Source organism: Pleurodeles waltl, chromosome 1_1 (genome assembly GCF_031143425.1).
Source record: "Pleurodeles waltl isolate 20211129_DDA chromosome 1_1, aPleWal1.hap1.20221129, whole genome shotgun sequence".
In the NCBI taxonomy this organism is placed as follows: domain Eukaryota; kingdom Metazoa; phylum Chordata; class Amphibia; order Caudata; family Salamandridae; genus Pleurodeles; species Pleurodeles waltl.
The window spans coordinates 80,957,071-80,976,265 of NC_090436.1; the positions used below are offsets into that span (position 1 = coordinate 80,957,071).

Sequence of the window (19,195 nt, forward strand, 5' to 3'; positions counted from 1 at the left end):
TTCCTACCACCCAGTGATTCCTCACCTGTCCTGATAAAAACACTACCCCACTTGAGTGCCTATACCTAGTGCCTACGTAAGGAATGGATCACCCCAGGGTCAACAGTTGCCTCATGTAAGTACCAACATTGACCGGTGTGTGATCTATTCCTGTCGCGGGCACTAGGCCTACCCACACAAGTGAGGTACCATTTTTATCGGGAGACTTGGGGGAACGCTGGGTGGAAGGAAATTTGTGGCTCCTCTCAGATTCCAGAACTTTCTGTCACCGAAATGTGAGGGAAAAGTGTTTTTTGGGCCACATTTTGAGGTTTGCAAAGGATTCTGGGTAACAGAACCTGGTGAGAGCCCTACAAGTCACCCCATCTTGGATTCCCCTAGGTCTCTAGTTTTCAAAAAAGCACAGGTTTGGTAGGTTTCCCTAGGTGGCGGCTGAGCTAGAGGCCAAAATCCACAGCTAGGCACTTTGCAAAAAACAGCTCTGTTTTCTTTGTGAAAATGTGATATGTCCACGTTGTGTTTTGGGGCATTTCCTGCCGCGGGCACTAGGTCTATCCACACAAGTGAGGTATCATTTTTATCAGGAGGCTTGGAGGAACGCTGGGTGGAAGGAAATTTGTGGCTCCTCTCAGATTCCAGAACTTTCTGTCACCGAAATGTGAGGAAAAGGTGTTTTTTTGGCCACATTTTGAGGTTTGCAAAGGATTCTGGGTAACAGAACCTGATCAGAGCCCCACAAGCCCATCCTGGATTCCCCTAAGTGTCTAGTTTTTAAAAATGTGCAGGTTTGGTAGGTTTCCAAGGTGTCGGCTGAGCTAGAGGCCAAAATCCACAGCTAGGCACTTTGCAAAAAACACATCAGATTTCAATGTAAAAATGTGATGTGTCCATATTGCCTTTCCTGTCACGAGCATTAGGCCTATCCACGCAAGTGAGGTACCATTTTTATCAGGAGACTTGGGGGAACACAGAATAGCACAAGTGTTATTGCCCCTTATCTTTCTCTACATTTTTTCCTTCCAAATGTAAGACAGTGTGTAAAAAAGACGTCTATTTGAGAAATGGCCTTTAATTCACATGCTAGTATGGGCACCCCGGAATTCAGAGATGGGCAAATAACCACTGCTGCTCAATACCTTATCTTATGCCCATTTTGGAAATACAAAGCTTTTCTTGATACCTGTTTTTCACTCTTTATATTTCAGCAAATGAATTGCTGTATACCCGGTATAGAATGAAAACCCATTGCAAGGTGCAGCTCATTTATTGGCTCTGGGTACCTAGGGATCTTGATGAACCTACAAGCCCTATATATCCCTGCAACCAGAAGAGTCCAGCACACGTAACGGTATATTGCTTTTAAAAATCTAACATTGCAGGAAAAAGTTACAGAGTAAAACTCAATTTCAGCTCAATTTCAATATTTTTTTTTCCAGCTGTTATTTTCAGTAGGAAAACTTATAGGATCTACACAAATGACCCCTTGCTGAATTCAGAATTGTGTCTACTTTTCAGAAACACTTAGCTTTACGGGATCCAGTGTTGGTTTCACACCCATTGCTGTCACTAACTGGAAGGAGGATGAAAGCACCAAAAATAGTAAAAATGAAGTATGTCCCAGTAAAATGCCAAAATTGTGTTGAAAAATGTGGTTTTCTGATTCAACTCTGCGTGTTCCTGAAAGCTGGGAAGATGGTGATTTTAGCACTGCAAACCCTTTGTTGATGCCATTTTCAGGGTAAAAACCACAAGCCTTCTTCGGCAGCCCTTTTTTCCCATTTTTTTGAAAAAAAAACAAATTGTAGGTGTATTTTGGCTAATTTCTTGGTATCCTCCAGGGGAACCCAGAAACTCTGGGTACCTTTAGAATCCCTAGGAAGTTGGGAAAAAAAGGACGCAAATTTGGCGTAGATAGCTTATGTGCACAAAAAGTTATGAAGGCCTAAGCGCGAACTACCCCAAATAGCCAAAAAGGGGCACAGCACCGGGGGGGAGGGAGAGGGGGGAGGCAGCAGCTAAGTGGTTAAGAGCAGCCCAGTGCTGCTGGGCCACATGTAAAGGTCAGGAGGGCTGCATGCGGCCCCTGGCCATACTATGAGTATCACTACTTTAGGGGAAGGAGACACCCTGGAAAGAAGGTCTGTTTCTGTTCTGTCTGCCCCTCCCTCCCTCTGAGCACAGGAGACTCCCCGCCTTCCACTCCAGCTGGGGAAACTAATCTGCCCATAATTTCTCCCTGCCGTCCTTTTGGTGAAAGGCTAAAATTACGGACAAATGCCTCCCTTGAGCCTTCCATCACGGACAACGGACGGCAGGGCGAATTACGGGCAGTCCGTGAAATTTACAGACGGGTGGTCACCCTATGTGGGCTCAAAATCCTGTGATTCTGGGCAAATCATTTAATATGCCTGTGCCTAAAAGAAATGTATGTGGCTTTGTATAATGTAACTGCTGCTCATGCAAAATCCTCAAAATACCTTCGGGTCGAGTTCGCGCTATATAAAAACTGTAAAAAATATATACAGTGTTTAATCTAATTTGGGTTTACAGCTGGAAAAGGCATCCTCTTTCGTGCATGCGATTGGTGCGGCGTCCTCCTTTTGTGTTCACAGAACGGTGACATCGTCCTTCTTCTGTGTCTATAGTGTTGGTCGGGATTCCATCTGTCATTGCTCGCGACGGACCGGGGGTCTATGTCCTCCTTTTGCCAAAACCATCGACATGGAAAGGAGCCTCGCGGCCGTTCGCGGAGCTTCTCGCATATTGATTTTCCAGGCTCCTCCCAGTTCATGAATAATTGATCAAGGACCCGGAAGTGTAGTTGTTGAGTCACGGCTTCTCTGCCGGCAGGGGGAGGCGGAGGCTGAGAACAACAGGGCGGGCGGAGCCGCACCAATAGGAGGAGGCGGAGGCATCCCCGGCAGCAGCAGCATCCTCAGCATCCCCGCCCGGTCGAGCATTCCTGCCGCTCCCCGGTCAGCCGCCTCCGTCGCAGACATGATGGAGGAGATAGACCGGTTCCAGGTGCCCACGGTGCACGCGGAGATGCAGCCCCTGGTAGGTGTGTGCGCCTGGAAGTGGGGGGGTCTCGGCGCTGCACCCTCGGGCGGGCCGTCCCTGGGGGCTTCTGCACCTGTCTGCGGGAGGAGGGGTGGAGGTGCATCATTCTGCCACCCTTTACTTCTGCCAGCCACTCACTGCTTGAGACGGGCAAAGGCGGTGCCACTGTGGCACGGCACAAGTATCCGGTGGCAGTGATTTTTTTTCTCATTGACATACACTCATTGCATTGACGTAGGGTATTTGTAGTGCTGATTTTTCCTCCCCAGACCACCTCCTAATGTTTGCACAGGCATTTCCCCCGTGTGCACTACAAAGCATAACATTCCTACTCCTGTGCATTTCCATGTTATTCTAGGCGCTGCCCCTCACCCACCTCCAAGGAATCTTTCACATCTCCTTCACCCTCGCGGTATCCTCCTGCTTAATCTGTGCCTTACAATACTCATCACATAATCTTTATTTTTTCAGATATCCAGTGCCTCTTCTTCACCTCCACACATCTCTTACCTCTTCTACGCCTGATCCCTTCCCTCTTCTTCGCCTTCACATTGCCACTTGCTTCTTCTGCACTTTCATATTCTTCTAAGCCCCTCCTTTCTGCTTAATCACCCTGTTAATTCATCTCTGATTCCTGCACACCTCATCATTATTGGTACCCTTGTAGCCACCTCCATCCCATGCCAGCCCTAGCCTTATCATCACCCTCAGTGCAACCTGTTCATTGCACACCTCAGCATGCTTGTCCTACTGCTCGCCACCGACCCATACTTGTTTTGCCTACATTTGATGCTCTCCAGTCTTTGTGCGCTCCCTGGATTACATTCCTCTGTACATTCCTCTGTATGTATACACCTCGAAAAATGATTCACACATGTTTAATTGACTTGTCCTACATTGTATGCAACTCCAAAATGTTTCACTTGTTCCCTGGGAATTTTAATGTATCCGAATATATGGATCCTGGGCACTGCCATAGCAAGGCACTGTTATAGGGTACGTGTATCTTAGTGGGTCACCCATTTATGGTGCATCTGTTTGCTCCATGCAGTTGTTCATTTGGTGTGTGTGGCGCCTCTTACGTGTCTAGTTCCTCACACTCTCCCGGCACGATTACATTTCACACTGACATTTTTTTTAACCTTGTTTGTGCCCCATAGCCCATTCACCCTCTCTTCATCTCCTGCGCCGAGCTAGCGTTGGTTCTGCTTATCCTACCGTGTCCTCTTTTATACCTGGGGTGTTACTTTGACGTGGAATTAGTGTAAAGGGAGTGTTGTTTCTCAGTGGCCTAGGCACATACATCTGGGCTATTAGTGCGCATTCTGGGCCACTGGACTCCGGTTCGGAATTCTGCAATAGCTTGGAGCAGGTGGGGGACTTCCTGAAAGATTTGGTTTTCCTCCACTATGGAAGTCAGCAATGTTACTTTTTCCCAATTTCACACAAATTTCGTTTTTGTGCGTTGGCGTTGCTTCCTGCCCCCCACCGCTTTTATCTGTACATTTTCCTTGCGTGGATAGTTTTGGTTCAACACCCTCTAGCTTTGCTGCAGAGCTGGAAGCAATGAGCTTTTCTGCAAACGGGAATTCCTGTTTTGTTGCCCAGTCAGTGAATGATGTAATCTCCACTCCCTCCTGCTTGTGTGGAGAAATCAGATCCCAGCAAAACCTCTAAGTAAAGGGTGGGGGGTGGGGGCTTGGCGAGAGCATGATACAGCAAGGTCTGTCCAGCGCGATAAACAATTATTGCATATTGTGCTCTTATTGCTAAGTGTGGTATTTTAGGATATCGTATTATTTATACTAAACGAAGCAGCTTCATGTATAGGGTCTTCCGATCGTTCGCTGTTTTATTTTAACGTCTGAACGTGGCTTAATTGCAGCTGTTTACATAGGTATATCCTTGAAGCAAGACTATTTTGAATTAAATGTAAAACGCCCACCCTTTTCCGTCTATGCGCATGTGTGAGTAATGTTATTTATCTGAATGTTTATGCCATGGCAGTGAATCTAAATGTGGCCTAGGAATTCTTGTTATTTGTAACAGACATTCTAACTATAAGCGTGAATTCCACTCATATATCACTGCTGTGCAAATGTCACATTTCAGGTATTTTTTTTAGCACAGATAGGTGATGTTGCAGTTTATCCATATTGTTGTGGGATGGGCATGTTGACCAACCTCTAGCTTCACCTATTGTGAGTCATGAACCTTTCACACTTATCAGTGGTAAAATAGCTTATTACATTCAGCACATCTGCATGCATATTCTGTAAGTGTATACGTATATATTTTTACCCATACTACATTTAACTTGACATTTTTCAAAGTGCCTATGTGTGTGTTTTTTTATATGTAGGTATAATGAATAAAACTGGATCTCGTGGTTTGGTCACCCTTATATAATTTGGAGAGAGGCAGACTGGTCCTGGCAACTCAAACCTCGCCCCTTTTCAAAAGATCTTAGGAGAGGCGCAAAGGTAATTCAGTGCCAAGCTGAATAACCTATCATTATTGTGCTGTATCGCACCAAGGTTGTTATTCTCATTTCTCCTTTGCATCGGGTCTCCAAACTGAGCTCCAGATAATTAATGCTTTGAGATGGTACTGCGCGAGGCCGCGTGTATCCATAGAGCGCGCACGTCATTTCCAACATCGTTGAAGTGATTAATTGCCTTGGTGGCGTTGATGTACATTTGATGGATTGGCTCTTGTGCAGCACTGGAGAAGGGGGTGTTATGTTTGAGCTAACCTTCTTTTTCAATGTGTACTGAAATTATCAGGGTGCGTCTAATAACTACAGGTTCTATACGTTGAAAGCCTATCAAAAGCAGACTTTACGATTTATTTATCACGTTCTTGACATTAAAGCTCAATAGAATCATGGGTATCTAATGTATGTCTACAAGAGCTGGATCAGTGCCAATTTTTCTGGATAACCATGAACTATGTAAATTATATCCATTAAGATTTATCTTATGTTTAGAGCCTGAAAATCTGACATGGATCCCATCCACTGCTTTGGACACCCTGTAGTGGATTTCCTCTATGTGATGGTGTTTAACCGATACATTTATCTATATTGAACGTTTTTTAGAGTTACAATATTAGGCTTTTTTAACTGGTTGAGGATAGATGGGCAAACATATTAAATGTCCTACTTTTGGATGGGTGATTGCGTAAAAGACTGTAATCTTGTCCGAAGTCCACTAGCCGTGTGCGCACATTTCTTGCAGGGAACATAAACCTTTTGCTTTGGCCATATCCTGTAAAAATGTGGCTCTTCTGAATGAATTTGCTAAATTAGAGATGTGAATTAATGCAGGACATTCAGGGCCTGATTCTAACTTTGGAGGACGGTGTTAAACCGTCCCAAAAGTGGCGGATATACCACCTACCGTATTACGAGTTCCATAGGATATAATGGACTCGTAATACGGTAGGTGGTATATCCGCCACTTTTGGGACAGTTTAACACCGTCCTCCAAAGTTAGAATCAGGCCCTCAGTCTTAAGGCACGCATACAACCTACAGTTGAGAAAAGGTTGAGGGATCCTGGTCCTTTCAAGAGTGACATCAGTCTTGCTGGATCAACGGCATCAATTATACAGATTCAAAACAAAAGTATGTTGAGACATTCCAGAGTTGAGAGTTTTCCTGTTATGTGTAAATGCCGCGTTTACAGAATTTTAAGAACATTGTGTTGTGGAAATTAATTGTAAACCCAAATTAAGTGTGAGCCAAAACACTGTACAAATGGCGTGTGGTACTCCTAAATGTAAGAGGATGCACTCAACTATTTTATGTGAGAAAGAAAATTAGCGTTGTGAGCAAGTATTTAATCAATCAATCTCAGTTCTTATAAGACTGTGGCTAATCACCTGTGAGGGTCTCAAGGCTCGGGGGGAGAATATGTTCAGCCGAAGAGCCAGGTCTTGAGGTCCTTCTTGAATTGAGGTAGTAAGGGCAATTACCTGAGGTGTAGCTGAAGAGCGTTTTAGGTATGAGAAGGATCTTCCTCCAGCTGAGTTCTTGCATATCCTTGGGGTAGTGGCGATAGTCAGCTGAGCGAATTGGAAGTGTCTGTTGGGCGTGTGAAAGGTCAGGCAGTGGTTGAGGTACGCAGGTCCAATGTTGTGAAGGGCATTGTATGCGTACTTGAGGAGCTTGAAGGTGATTCTTTTGTTGATCGGGAGCCAATGAAGGTCCCTCAGGTGACCGGAGATGTGGCTGCGGTGGGGGATGTCCAATATGAGTCTGGCCGAGGCGTTCTGGATTCTTTGCAGTTTCTTTTGGAGTGTTTGGGTGGTGCAGACATATAGGGGGTTATTCTAACTTTGGAGGAGGTGTTAATCCGTCCCAAAAGTGACGGAAAAGTGACGGATTTACCACCAGCCGTATTACGAGTCCATTATATCCTATGGAACTCGTAATACGGCTGGTGGTATATCCGTCACTTTACCGTCACTTTTGGGACGGATTAACACTCCTCCAAAGTTAGAATAACCCCCATAGTATGTTGTAGTCTAATTTGCTGGTGACAAGCGCTTGAGTAACTGTTCTCCTGGACTCGATTGGGATCCATGTGAAAACATGAGGGTCAGATGGCGTTGACTTGGTGGTTCATTGGGAGCGAGGAGTAGAGGATTATGCAGAGATTGCATGCGTGGTTTCTTACGATGTTGAGCAGGCCCATGTAGATGTTGAAGAGGGTGGGACTTACAGAGAAGTCCTTAGGAACTCCACAGCTGATCTCTGTCGGTTGTGAGAAGAACAGTGGGATCCTGACTTTCTGGGTTCGGTCAGTGAGGAAGGAGCGGATACACTCTAAGGTTTTGCTGCGGATACTGGTGTTGTGGAGTCTAGTGTAGAGGGTGTGGTGGGAAATGATGTCGAAAGTTGTGAAGAAGTTCAGGAGGATGAGAGGTGCGGTACAGCCTCTGTCAAGGAGAGTGCGAATGTCAGCCATTCCTGCAAGGAGTGCAGTCTCGGTGCTGTGGTTGCTTCTGAAGCCTGATTGGGAGGGATCCAGAGTGAGTTTGGTCTCGGTGAATTCGGTGAGTTGGGCGTTGATGGCCTTCTCAATGACTTTGGCTGGGAAAGGGAGCAGGGAAATGGGTCTGTAGTTCTTGAGATCCGTCGGGCCAGGCAAGGGTTTCTTCAGCAGTGAGTTGATTTCTGCGTGCTTCCAGTCTTCTGGGAAGTTGGCAGACTGTGGAGCAGCTGATGGTGCGGCATAGTTTGGGGGGCGATGGTGGTGCCGGCTCAGTCGAAGATGGGGTGGGGGCATGGGTGGGAGGGGGCTCCAGATTGGATGGTTTTCATGATCTTCAGGGTGTCACCAGTGGAGAGAGTGGTCCAGTTGGGCAGAGTTGGATGGGAACTGGATTCTTTGGGTGTGGTGGTTGCAGGTAGGTTGGGAAGGTCCTGGGTGGTGAAGCTGTCGTAGATGACTAATATCTTGCGGTGGAATAAAGTGGCGAGGTTGTTGCAGAGGTCTTGGATGTGTCTTGGGTGTCTGTGGAGTCCGTGCTGGGTTTGTTGAATTCTTTGATAACGGTGGAAGAGTTCTTACTGGGTGGGTGGGCTAAGACAGAGTTATTCCTCGATGCAGCAAGCATGCTATGAAGCGTTAAAGGCTGCGCATAATTAGGCTTGGGCTGTTTTTGGTTGCTTCATGTTAACATGTTTTGAAAAACTTCACTTTTTGTATTTAAGTCGCTACAGTTGCAGTAGAAAAGGCCCAAGGTTAAACCATAAGAACAGCACAGTGAGTTAGAACTTCACTGCTGGTCTTCATGTTTGACCCGACGACCAAAAGTTCAAATCCTGGAAAGGCCTTTCCAGCTGCTCATCCCTGAGAAAACAATACTTCTAGTTAATTTGGCTAACAGTAACATTTGTTTATGGTAACGCTTGGATTTTACACTGCTTATGCCTTGCATGCACATGTACAGTATCTGTGAGGTGTCGGGAGTGCAGCAAATATGCCACAAGTCCTCGTTTGAGAAAGGAAAGCTGTGACAACCTGCGCTTGTTGCACCTTTTCGTGCCTGCCTTGTGGTTCCCCAGGCTCCCACCTACTCCGCGTCTGAAAGTCTGGTGGGTGTGTTATCATGCCACTGATGTTTCCAAGAACCAGGATGTGATGGGCAAGGAGTGTCTGGAAAGCAGAGCCCTTTTAAAACTTGGGTAAAGTCTAGATGTGCAAACATATTTTTTAATATGATAGCTTGGCGTACCAGCTTAACAGAAGCTTAGTGTATATGCCCTACCTCGCCCCCCTTAACCCTCAGGCCCTCAGGTAGATGTGGCAATGAAGTAAAATACAATCTTTCTGTTTTTTGTGTCTCTCCTTGATTACATCACCACGCCTATCTCCCCCTCTCTACACACCACTCTCATTATATAATATCTCAGTCTACTTCATCATTCCTTAGCTGCCTCCCTTTTACACCTCCCCTCACTCTCATTTTCTGTCACTAGCTTACTTTTTCCTGACACTTATTTCTGTTCCTCTAGCTCCATGTATCTATAAATCATTACCTCATCTCTCACTTTACCTCTTTTTCAACTCTGCATCTCTAACTCACTTCTGTCTCTGCTTTTCTCTTCACCTTTCTCATTTCTCCATACCACACAATTGTCTCTTATTATCTCACCCTCTCTTCATTTCTGTATCAACATCACCCACCTCTGCCTCCCTTACACGTCTCTCTACTTCACCTCATTTCTTTCTACATTGTGCACATTCGTGCCCCCACTAACTGCTGCTCCCTCTGCTTGGCTGCTCTTTTTTCTGCACCTTCTCTGTTTGCTCCTCTCTTTACCGTAGCACTCTCTTTGTACCCTGCATCTCTCTATACTTTTCTCACCTCTTTCCTCCCTTACATTTCTCTCTCCCTCACGCCTGAGTGCATCCGGCCCTCTTACGTTTCAGCCTCCCTTTCCCTAACTTACTCTAAAACTTAACCCATCTCTCTCTCTCTCTGTTTCTCTGCCTCACCCTCTCTCTGTCTCTCTCTCTTTCCTCGGTATTTACATCTGTCTCTTTTGCATCCATCTCTCCTATTGCCCTTCATCATCTCTGTCTCTGCCTTCTCTGACCCTATTTCACCTCTACCACAATACCTCCTTCTGTACCGCTCTGACTTTAGAGGAGAAATAAGTAGAAAGTTATTAGAGTTCAACTGCTAGGAAGATTGCAATTCTCAGAGCATTGCTTTGATGTCACTGTTACAGCAAGAACTGGGAGTTTATTTTTGATTACCGATATCCGAAAACTAAAGGTCACGCCACATTTGGACGTCATATTTTAATAGCATGGACTAGTTCTGCTGCAAATAATGGCTTTGTCGCGTTCAAGTTTTCTTCAGGTATTTTTGGATTTGTAGTTGCCAGGCTGCTTAAACTGCTTTTTGTGCCCCGTCTCTGAAAAAGTAAAATTCGATTCAGTATTCTGTGGCATCACAATTGCTGAATTAGTTGAAAATGAGTTGTACATTTAAAGTTGAACCGAAGAGGGGCCTCATATTTCATCTTGCCAAATATCCCAAATCTTCTGATGGCACTGCCTGAAGGAATACCCTTTCTGGCAATCGAGGGTGATTAATTCCCCTTCATATTAGGCTGTTGGCAAACTGACGCTGGTAGCAGCTGGGTCAAGGGTTAGGGACGCAGGCCTCTTGACTCCTCCCTGGTAGTCAGTAAGCATATCGCCCTTCCTTGGTAAGAGCTATACAATCCCCCAAACTGAGGTCCTATCAAGTTCTGCGATTGTACAGTGCTCTGTATGTGTTACGCTATGCTTGTGTTCGGCTAGGAGGGCATATAATGTATAAATGCTGCCCTACGGAGTGATTGCTACATAAAAAGGCGCTTCTTTTTCAAGTAGCATTTCTCCAGTGCGGACATGATAACCTGTATGCTGCTGTAGCTGGGCCCTGCACTTCAGAAGACATATAGATGGTTGGGGTGATGACTACACAACCACACACTGCGAGGCCTAGGGCGACGACTAACTCAGCATGGTTTGTCTGTGTTATGCTGAGCACAGGCTAGCATGGAGGACACTGGCAGAAGGTGTCGATCTCACCTCACCGCAGCCAGGTGATGCTTTCTCCCCGCCCTTTACTGCAGGAGCCAGGAAGAAACCTGATAAGATGCCATTTGCCTAGATTTGAAGAGAATCTGATTTTTTTTTAAGTTTGTCTTTTGTTTGGCGCTGGCTCTTGTTGAATGCTGCATAGAACCATGTGCCTGTCACTTACTCATTTGTTCTGATGGGCTGTCTGGGGGCTAATTTAGGCAGTGCTTCACAGTAAAAATCGATATGCACTAAAGTATTAAGAATGTGGATCTCTATTGTGTAACGCTCGCCATGTTTCCTGGTTTGTAAAGATTGCCTCCGCTCTCCTGCTCTTTGTTGCCTCTCATCTTTCTGAGATCGAACGAGTGGATAGCATTTCAGACTGGATTCAAAGGGCCCTTTGAGCCCGACTCTTTGCCTTGTTAGTTGCTGTGATGGATGACTGCACAACCTGCATCCTTGTGTTCTCTTTAGTAGGGTTGTTGGTAATTTAGTTTTCAGAAGTAGGTTTTGGGGTTTGGGTGATTGTCTGTATCCACCTTTCCTCAGCATGGGCAAAAATACTCAATGATATTTTTTATTGCGCTATCTACTGGATGTTATGAAAATATGTTGGTTTCCTTTTTTTTTTGTATTCCAGCATTTATTCCTGTGAAGTGTTGTGATTCCCTGTCTCATTTGTCTGCTGGAGAGTGTTGATCTGCGGCCAAATTCTGTGGGCCGGCTAAAGACCGCGTGCATTTTGTGCAAGTGGGACGAAAACTGATGCTGTCCATACGTGTCTGTCTTTGAGATGCCCCAACCTGCATTAGAAATATAGAAGCTAATTGCATGATGGAATGTTTGCAAGGTTGTTGAGTTTATGTCAAAGCGTAAGTTGTTAAAATCTGCATGACACTGATTATCAGATTTAGCTGCTCGATGACCGTCCTGGTCTTCGGTCTGAAAACCTGGCGGTGGACTCTGCAAAACCTGTCTATATCAGTAAAGCCGGGCAAGTGAGCCAGACATTTCTTAGGTTACACGGTCAGGGGCTTTTGTATCATAAAACGCCATGGATAAGTCTTGGTTCACACGAAGGACTTGTAGGCCAACCACGTCACAGAAGGAGTTGTTTGATTAGGAATTGACCAACTAATGGTGGGAATCTGTAAGTGACATAGCGGCTGTAAGTGGTGCGTCAACAAAGTGGTAAGCGGTGCTGTAGACCTTATGCAGGCCCATCCCAGACTGTGCCACATGTGGTTCAAAGCTCAGCTGCACAAAGTTTAAAGCGGCAACCGTGCAGCTGCGCTCTCAACCAGAATTTACACAGGTGTGTAAACTGGGCCCTGCATAAAGGTCACTCGTTCTACGTGGAGCACGAGTACCATACCTGCAGTTCATTCTGCGCATTGATGTATCTTATAGATTACAGTTCAATATGAATTGGACAGCAAGGACTACATGGTGCACAGGACACATCTTCTCACTCCATAGTGTGAGCAGGTACTGACATGATGTGGAATCCTTAGGATTTCCATTTGACTTTCCGGGGGGTCTTGCCTCAATTTATCACTTAATGTACCCCCTCCCCTTTACTCTCCCTCCCACTTCTTACTCTGGAAAGTTGTTTCTAATACCGCATTTTCGTTTCATATTCCAGATGCTTATATTGCTAGAGCTCTCTGTTGCTGGCTGGCATTAGCTGCTTTTAGATCTGACCGTGCACAGCTCTGGGACCCACCATCAGCTCCCCAGAAACGCGAGGGCTCCTGCTGTAAAGTGTTAATGTGAAAGGAATATTAAAACGATAAAACACCACATGTGCAAGACCACAAAATTGCAGCATTCTGGCTCCTTCAAACGCAAGCCTAAAGTGGTCCCCAGATAAAGATGTGGGACCTTTTTGTTGTTTTATGACAGTTTGTTGGTGGTATTGTTTCTATAGATTTTTAGTTACTGAAACCCTAATGATGAAAAAAGCAAATAACCGAAAAACACTCTGAATCCTGCCATTATTTTGAATTTTGTCAGAAAGTTACAAAGTGGAAATTTCAACATGAAGCCTGAGAGTGCTGAACAGATATAAACTGTTCCTAAAGACTGTGCCATCAACAGAGCGAGCCTGTAGTATGCGCTGCTTAAGCGAAACCATCTGAGCTCTTTGAGAGATTGGACCTGTCACAGAGCAGACCCATACCTTTGGGGGCATGTCAAGAAAGCATGGTTTAGTTAACCATTGACAAGGTAGATAGAAACTAGGAACTTTGCTTATAGGCAGCAGACTAGTGACCTGGGGCCATATGTACGGACACATTTTCCCATAGACACAGAATGGGTAAAACCCTTTGCTACATCTGGCCCATAGTTCAGTGATGGAAGCGATTTGTGATGAATGGGACAAAACAATAGAAGTGATGATGAGGGGATTCCCCAGAATCACAATAATTGGCAAAGTACTGAAGCCAGAATTGGAAAACAGGTCTTTTGGTTTCAATGTCAGTAAATGAATGAACCATAACTTTTAAAGGGTCTGTACATGTCAAACCACCAGGAAATTCTAGGTCCCCAATTCATCAGTACTTTACCTATCCATGTATAAATAGTAAATCTCAGTAGTGCCACTCCCCAGCAGCAATGTATAATTTTTTCAAAAAATAAAACCAAACAGATATGAACTGTGGTATAGCAACCAGAAATACATCAAACAATCCAGTAATTCATAAGTATAAATCGGACAAATACAGGTTGGCCCAGGCTGTTGCCAGTTAAGGAACACTCTGATGTAGCCAGTAAATGGTGCTTTGTGTTTCAAAACAAGTATTTAATAGTATCACCCTTTTAGTATCACTCTTAAAGCTAAACACCTCTGTACTATTGCATGCTATAAAACAAACCAGTTATGATCACTATGTTAAGGCATAATGGTGCAGTGCCACAGAGCTTCTTCACCAACAGACTTGTGGTCGTCAGTCAGTTGTCGCACTCGGTGCTTAATTTGTAAATAAAGGCGTGCCAGTGCCCAAAGCCCTCCTCTGAAACTCTCGGCTGCTACAATTAAATGTGCGAACACGGAATACTGAGGCAGCGTAATCCTGAAGCCATCTCGGGCCTCTTCAGTCCACTCACAGCCACTCCCTGCCCTTCAGCTCACTCTTGCAGCTTTCTGCTTTCGTCCTTTGTGAAGCTTTTTCGTTTTACCCTTCCTCCGTCTTATCCATATGTGTCTTTTGCTCGCAGCAAATGCTTGAGGCAGAATAATAAACCCCGGCCCTCAAAAATAAGTGCCTGTGCTCAGCACCGGAAAAAAAACAAGCACAAATTAAGCACTGGGCACACTGAGATCCATATTTGAGAAACGGATTACTTTTTTTAACTGAAGACTCGGTACTACGATAATCCAAGCCAAAGCCACTTCGTGCTTCTAGAAAAAAACTTTATGACTTAAGACATGCTAGTGAAACAGCTTTCCTTGCTTGGCCTGTCCTTTCAGGCCCCCCTTCCCTCCTCAAGGAGCCTCCAGGCAACGCAAGGCGCTGTATAAAATAACTTTCATGTAACAAACGTACAGCAGAGGCTTTTAAAGGGTTGGTTTGTCCTCTGCCTCTGACCACAGCAACCCTCTTAGCCTCGGGGTTATGTGATGAACCTTGATTAATCTCTTAGAAGAAGCTAGCATCTGAAATGTGAAATCCTCCAAAAAAGGCTAGTAAAGACAGATTGGAAAATCGAAGTGAGATCTGCGATTTTAAAGCCCGAGCTTGCGCAGAACGTCCCCACATTTTCAGCCTGTAAGATTTTTCAACGTGCCGCGAGAGGCTATAATAATGTTTCTGTGTTACAAAACATTCAAACAATGGCTTGTTCATGTATGTAAGAAAACATTGTATTTTCTGGATTTCAGCCATGTCTTCGGTAGTTCAGAAGCCAAGAAGCAGTGGGCTGCTGGATTGCCCCTTGGCTCGCTGCAGAGACGACCTAACATCAAGGACTTCCAAGGATGTCTCCTCTGAGAAGCCTGGCCCAGAATCCCGCAGACTGCAAGGGGTACCGCGAGGAGCCTACAGTCTCTCTTTCTTCCAGTGGAGCGGGCTAGGATGTACAGAGCCGGGTCCCTTGGTCTCGTACCTCTGCGAAGGGAGTTGAGGTGTTTGTTCGGTCATGCAGTCATGGAAAGTTATCTGTATCCTGGGATCAGAGAAATAAAATAAGCAGATTAGAGACACTCTCGCCTGTCTAATGCCGTGGAAGGAGCATGCTGAACACCTTTGGTGTTTTAACGCCTTCCTTGTGGGCTGCACAGAGCAGCCCTGGGAGTCTCAGCGCATTCCTGCGGTCTCATTTCTGGCGGGAGACGGTCAGCGGCGATGAGACCCCCCGCGGCCTGTCCCTGCAGAGAGCGATTGCCAAGGGTGCTGCTTAGAAGCCTCACCTTCTACACGCCCACCCGTCAACTTCGATCCACCAGCCTCGCTCTCGCCGCCGTCCCTCGCATCCGCCGAACCACTGCAGGTGGGAAATCCTTCTCCTACCTGCCAGCCAAGATGTGGAATTCCCTCCCCGCCCACCTCAGGACCACCCAGGACCACCTCGCCTTCCGGAGGCAGCTCAAGACCTGGCTCTTCGAGCAGCAGTGACCCCCCCCTAGCGCCTTGAGACCCTCACGGGTGAGTAGCGCGCTGTATAAATATGATTGATTGATTGACCCGCTTTGAAACAGCTTAGGATTCACATCCCAATAGGGTGAACCGGGATGTTCCTGCTTCCCTTTCAGCGGCACCCGAGGAGAAGCCATTATCCCTCTGGGCACTACATACAGCTCCCTGAGGACTCTGATCGGCGCGAGGCGCACAGAGCTGTAGTTGCCTCCTCTCCAGACGTTGAAGGAGGCGTCTGTTCCTGCACCGAGGGGACCCCCTGCGTTCAGACACCTGCACTCAGGTGTGCGGAGGAGTCGGGATGCTTCAGGGTTCTTCTTACCTGTGAGGACAGAGGCCTACTGTGGTGCCGTTGTTCCCTCCTGTGAAGTCTTTTTGTAAACTCCACACCGACGTGATCAACCTCGATACAATTCCCTGTTTCACTGCCCTGTCAGCCTGCCTCGTGCTAGGTACTTAAGGAGCTGTGCAGCTTGCCACAGTTCAGAAAAACAGTAAATCAGAATTGTAAAATAATTGAAATAAAAAGATAAATCCATTGATTCCAATTGTTTAATAAGGTTAGTACTTCATGAAAGACAGGATGAAGTGTCATGACGTTCAAGTACGTTCCACTGAAACTGGGACCTACGACCAAGCAGACATTTTAAATAAAGTTTCTCCTTTCAAACCCTTCTGCCACCAGAGTGTCTGAGTTGACAAAATGTTTAATCGTGATTTTAATTGGTTGGCGGTCTGTGCGGTAGTAGCAGACCTCTCGGGTTACCCTGAGTGCCTGGAAAAAGATCTAACCTCCTTGTCTCTTTTTAAAGGGCCTGATCTATTTCCTCGCACCACTCTGAAAGCTACAAACCGTGTTGATATCATTTAAGCCCAGCCTGTCTGCTACACATTCTTCCTGAGCAGCGCCTCTCCCCAGGGTATAGTGAAGGGAGCTATTGACCATAGGCATTGACAGTAAGCAGAGGCTGCACCTTCCTACTATATCCTGGGTCTCACTAGGTGTGGTCAGACATTAATGCCAGCGAAATCCGCAAAATGCCAGAATTTTGCACTACCCGAAATTTGATTTTTTTTGCATTACGTGACTTCATGAGCGTGTGTCTCGCTTAAAAAAAAATCTTGCGAGATACCAGAGAGACTTGTGTGCACAGAAAGTGTTCTGCTGACAGATATTTCCTGGTGAAACTACCTCACAATACGTTTTTCTTGAGTTACACATTCAGATAAAAAAACGCACACTAGAGACCGCCAAACCACATTTTGCTTTAAAAGTGTAATTTTGTGAAATTTTCATGGATGTTTGTGAAATTTGGCGGAAAACAAATTAAACAATTTCACGCTTACCATGACATGCAAAGAGACACCCACACTACGAAAACCCTTGCTTGTATAGTTGAGGGATCAGTTACACTTTATTTGGAAGAAACTGGCGTGGTGATGCTGTGTTTCTATCCTTAGGAGATTCAGCCACCCCTTGGAGGTTAGTGCTGTGATGTGCATTTCTTCCCAGGTACTAGAAAGCTCAAGACTTGGAAAGCCCTGCAAAATTCACTGAGGTAGAGGCAGTGGAGCAGAAAGCTAGGTTGGCCCCTGAGCAAATTCACCCACCACTGTGCAAAAGTAGCTCCTAGACAAGCAAACAGTGTTTCTCTAATCCAGCCTCTTATACCCCTTAGTAATTCCGGCCCCTTTAAAGAATGTATGTAAACAAAAACCTATGTAACAATTTAGTAAAATCAAAAATTGTTGTATGATTAACATAAGGTCAAAAAACAAAAACTGTATTGGGCCCTGAAAAGGTATGGTGTTCCAAACTGAGTTCCATTCTATATACCGACTGCATTCATGCATGGAGGGTCTGTGGAGTTCCTGAACAGTACTCACAAGTGGCCGTGGGGGATGCGAACTTCCCCTTTCAGCCACAGCACGTCTCCCAGCTCCATTCCCCCTCTTGCCTTCGGTCAGACCGTATGGGCTGATTGGGAGCCAGTCACCTTGTGCAGTCAAGCACTGTTCACAGCTTCCACAGTTCCTCTGGGGGTGTCTCTGGTTTGTGCCTCCATGGCAGGCAGTCTCTCCCCTGGTCTTTCCATGTTTGCCTAGGGTAGTAGATGTAACTCCCTCCTCCTCAGCTGACAGTTCAGTCCTTTGAGTTGACATCAAAGTGCACCCTCTTTCAGTATACCAGTACACAGGTGAGTTCCCTTCCCAGTTCCAGCAAAGCATGTTCACCAGGTTAGTTGCCAGACCAGTTACAACTGGGCAACTGGTCTACTTCACAAGAAGAATCTTTTGGATGTTCTGCCATGGCCCGGGGAGCTACCTGGAGATCAGCTGACACTATCTCGTCACAGAACTAAACTCGCAGTCTGTCAGTCTCAATCCTGTCCTCAGTTCAGCAATCTCTCGTCTGCTTGCAAGTCCCTCACCACACACATTTGTGGGTCTGTCTTCCTTCCATGGTCCATCATCCAGCTGTTGTCTCTTGGCAGGCTTGCAAGTCTAAACATGGTGGCTGACAGACCACACACAGCCTCTCACTGCCTTTTTCTAGTCAGGGTGTCTGTCTTGGTCTTCCATGGGACAGTCAGTAGAAATATACCTATGAAAGACACAACACTTCCGTAGGGAGTGCCATCAGATATAGCACCCAGTAGAGGTGGGATGGAATGGCCCGACTCATAATCTCTGCCTCTCATTGTTTACTACAGTATCTGTCTTATGGGCACAACTCTAAGTGATCCATTCAGTCCAAGTGCTGCAACAATAACAGTGAAACAGTGAACTGACCTTGCGTAGGCCATTTGCATTGTTTCCCCCCCTCCCCTTGGAATATCAAGGCTGGTCTCACCCAAACTAGTATTGTGACCCTGACATTAGGCTTCAATAGTGAACAGACCAGAACTGGTTCTCTCCATTCTAGCAACACAGCTTTGCTAGTGCTGTGAGCTTCCTGTAGCAGTGACCTAGTCCATACACATTTCATTCTCATCTCTGCTAAGGCTTTCTAAGCAGTTGCTGTCACTGCTCTCCCCCCTCCCCCCACCTTAACACTACAGACCCCTGTGAGGTTCTGCAAAGGCAATCAGCCCATCTTCTGCTCTCACGTGCAAAGAACAGGCAGGTTGTGCACCTGCGAAACTGAATACTAAGAACTCCTTTACCATAGAGGAAGCACATGCACTGGGAAGCTAGTTAGTGGTTTCTCAATGCGCAGAGTCAAAATATCAACAATGGTAAGCAGAGAAAAATGACGGGAACCATGTGAAAACACAGATTTTCTGCAAGTGTGCAAGAAGTAAAATGAGCAAGGAAGTTAAAGAAACTTGGAGACATTAAAAGCTAGAAAAACCAGAGATAGTGAAGGAGAAACTGAAGAAATTCAGCGAAGACATGCAAT

General features: G+C 45.8%; 1 protein-coding gene across 2 annotated transcripts in view; it reads left to right on the forward strand.

Moving 5' to 3' along the window:
- Positions 1-2,827: 2,827 nt before the first annotated feature.
- Positions 2,828-19,195, forward strand: part of FAM219A (family with sequence similarity 219 member A) — a 363,317-nt gene continuing 346,949 nt past the window's right edge. The window contains exon 1 of one of the 2 annotated variants that reach the window (XM_069215486.1): positions 2,828-3,057. In XM_069215486.1, coding sequence (XP_069071587.1) covers positions 2,998-3,057 — 60 coding nt within the window. In that variant the 5' untranslated portion in view covers positions 2,828-2,997. The remainder of the gene's footprint in view (positions 3,058-19,195) is intronic. The other variant, XM_069215463.1, reaches the window with a different exon arrangement.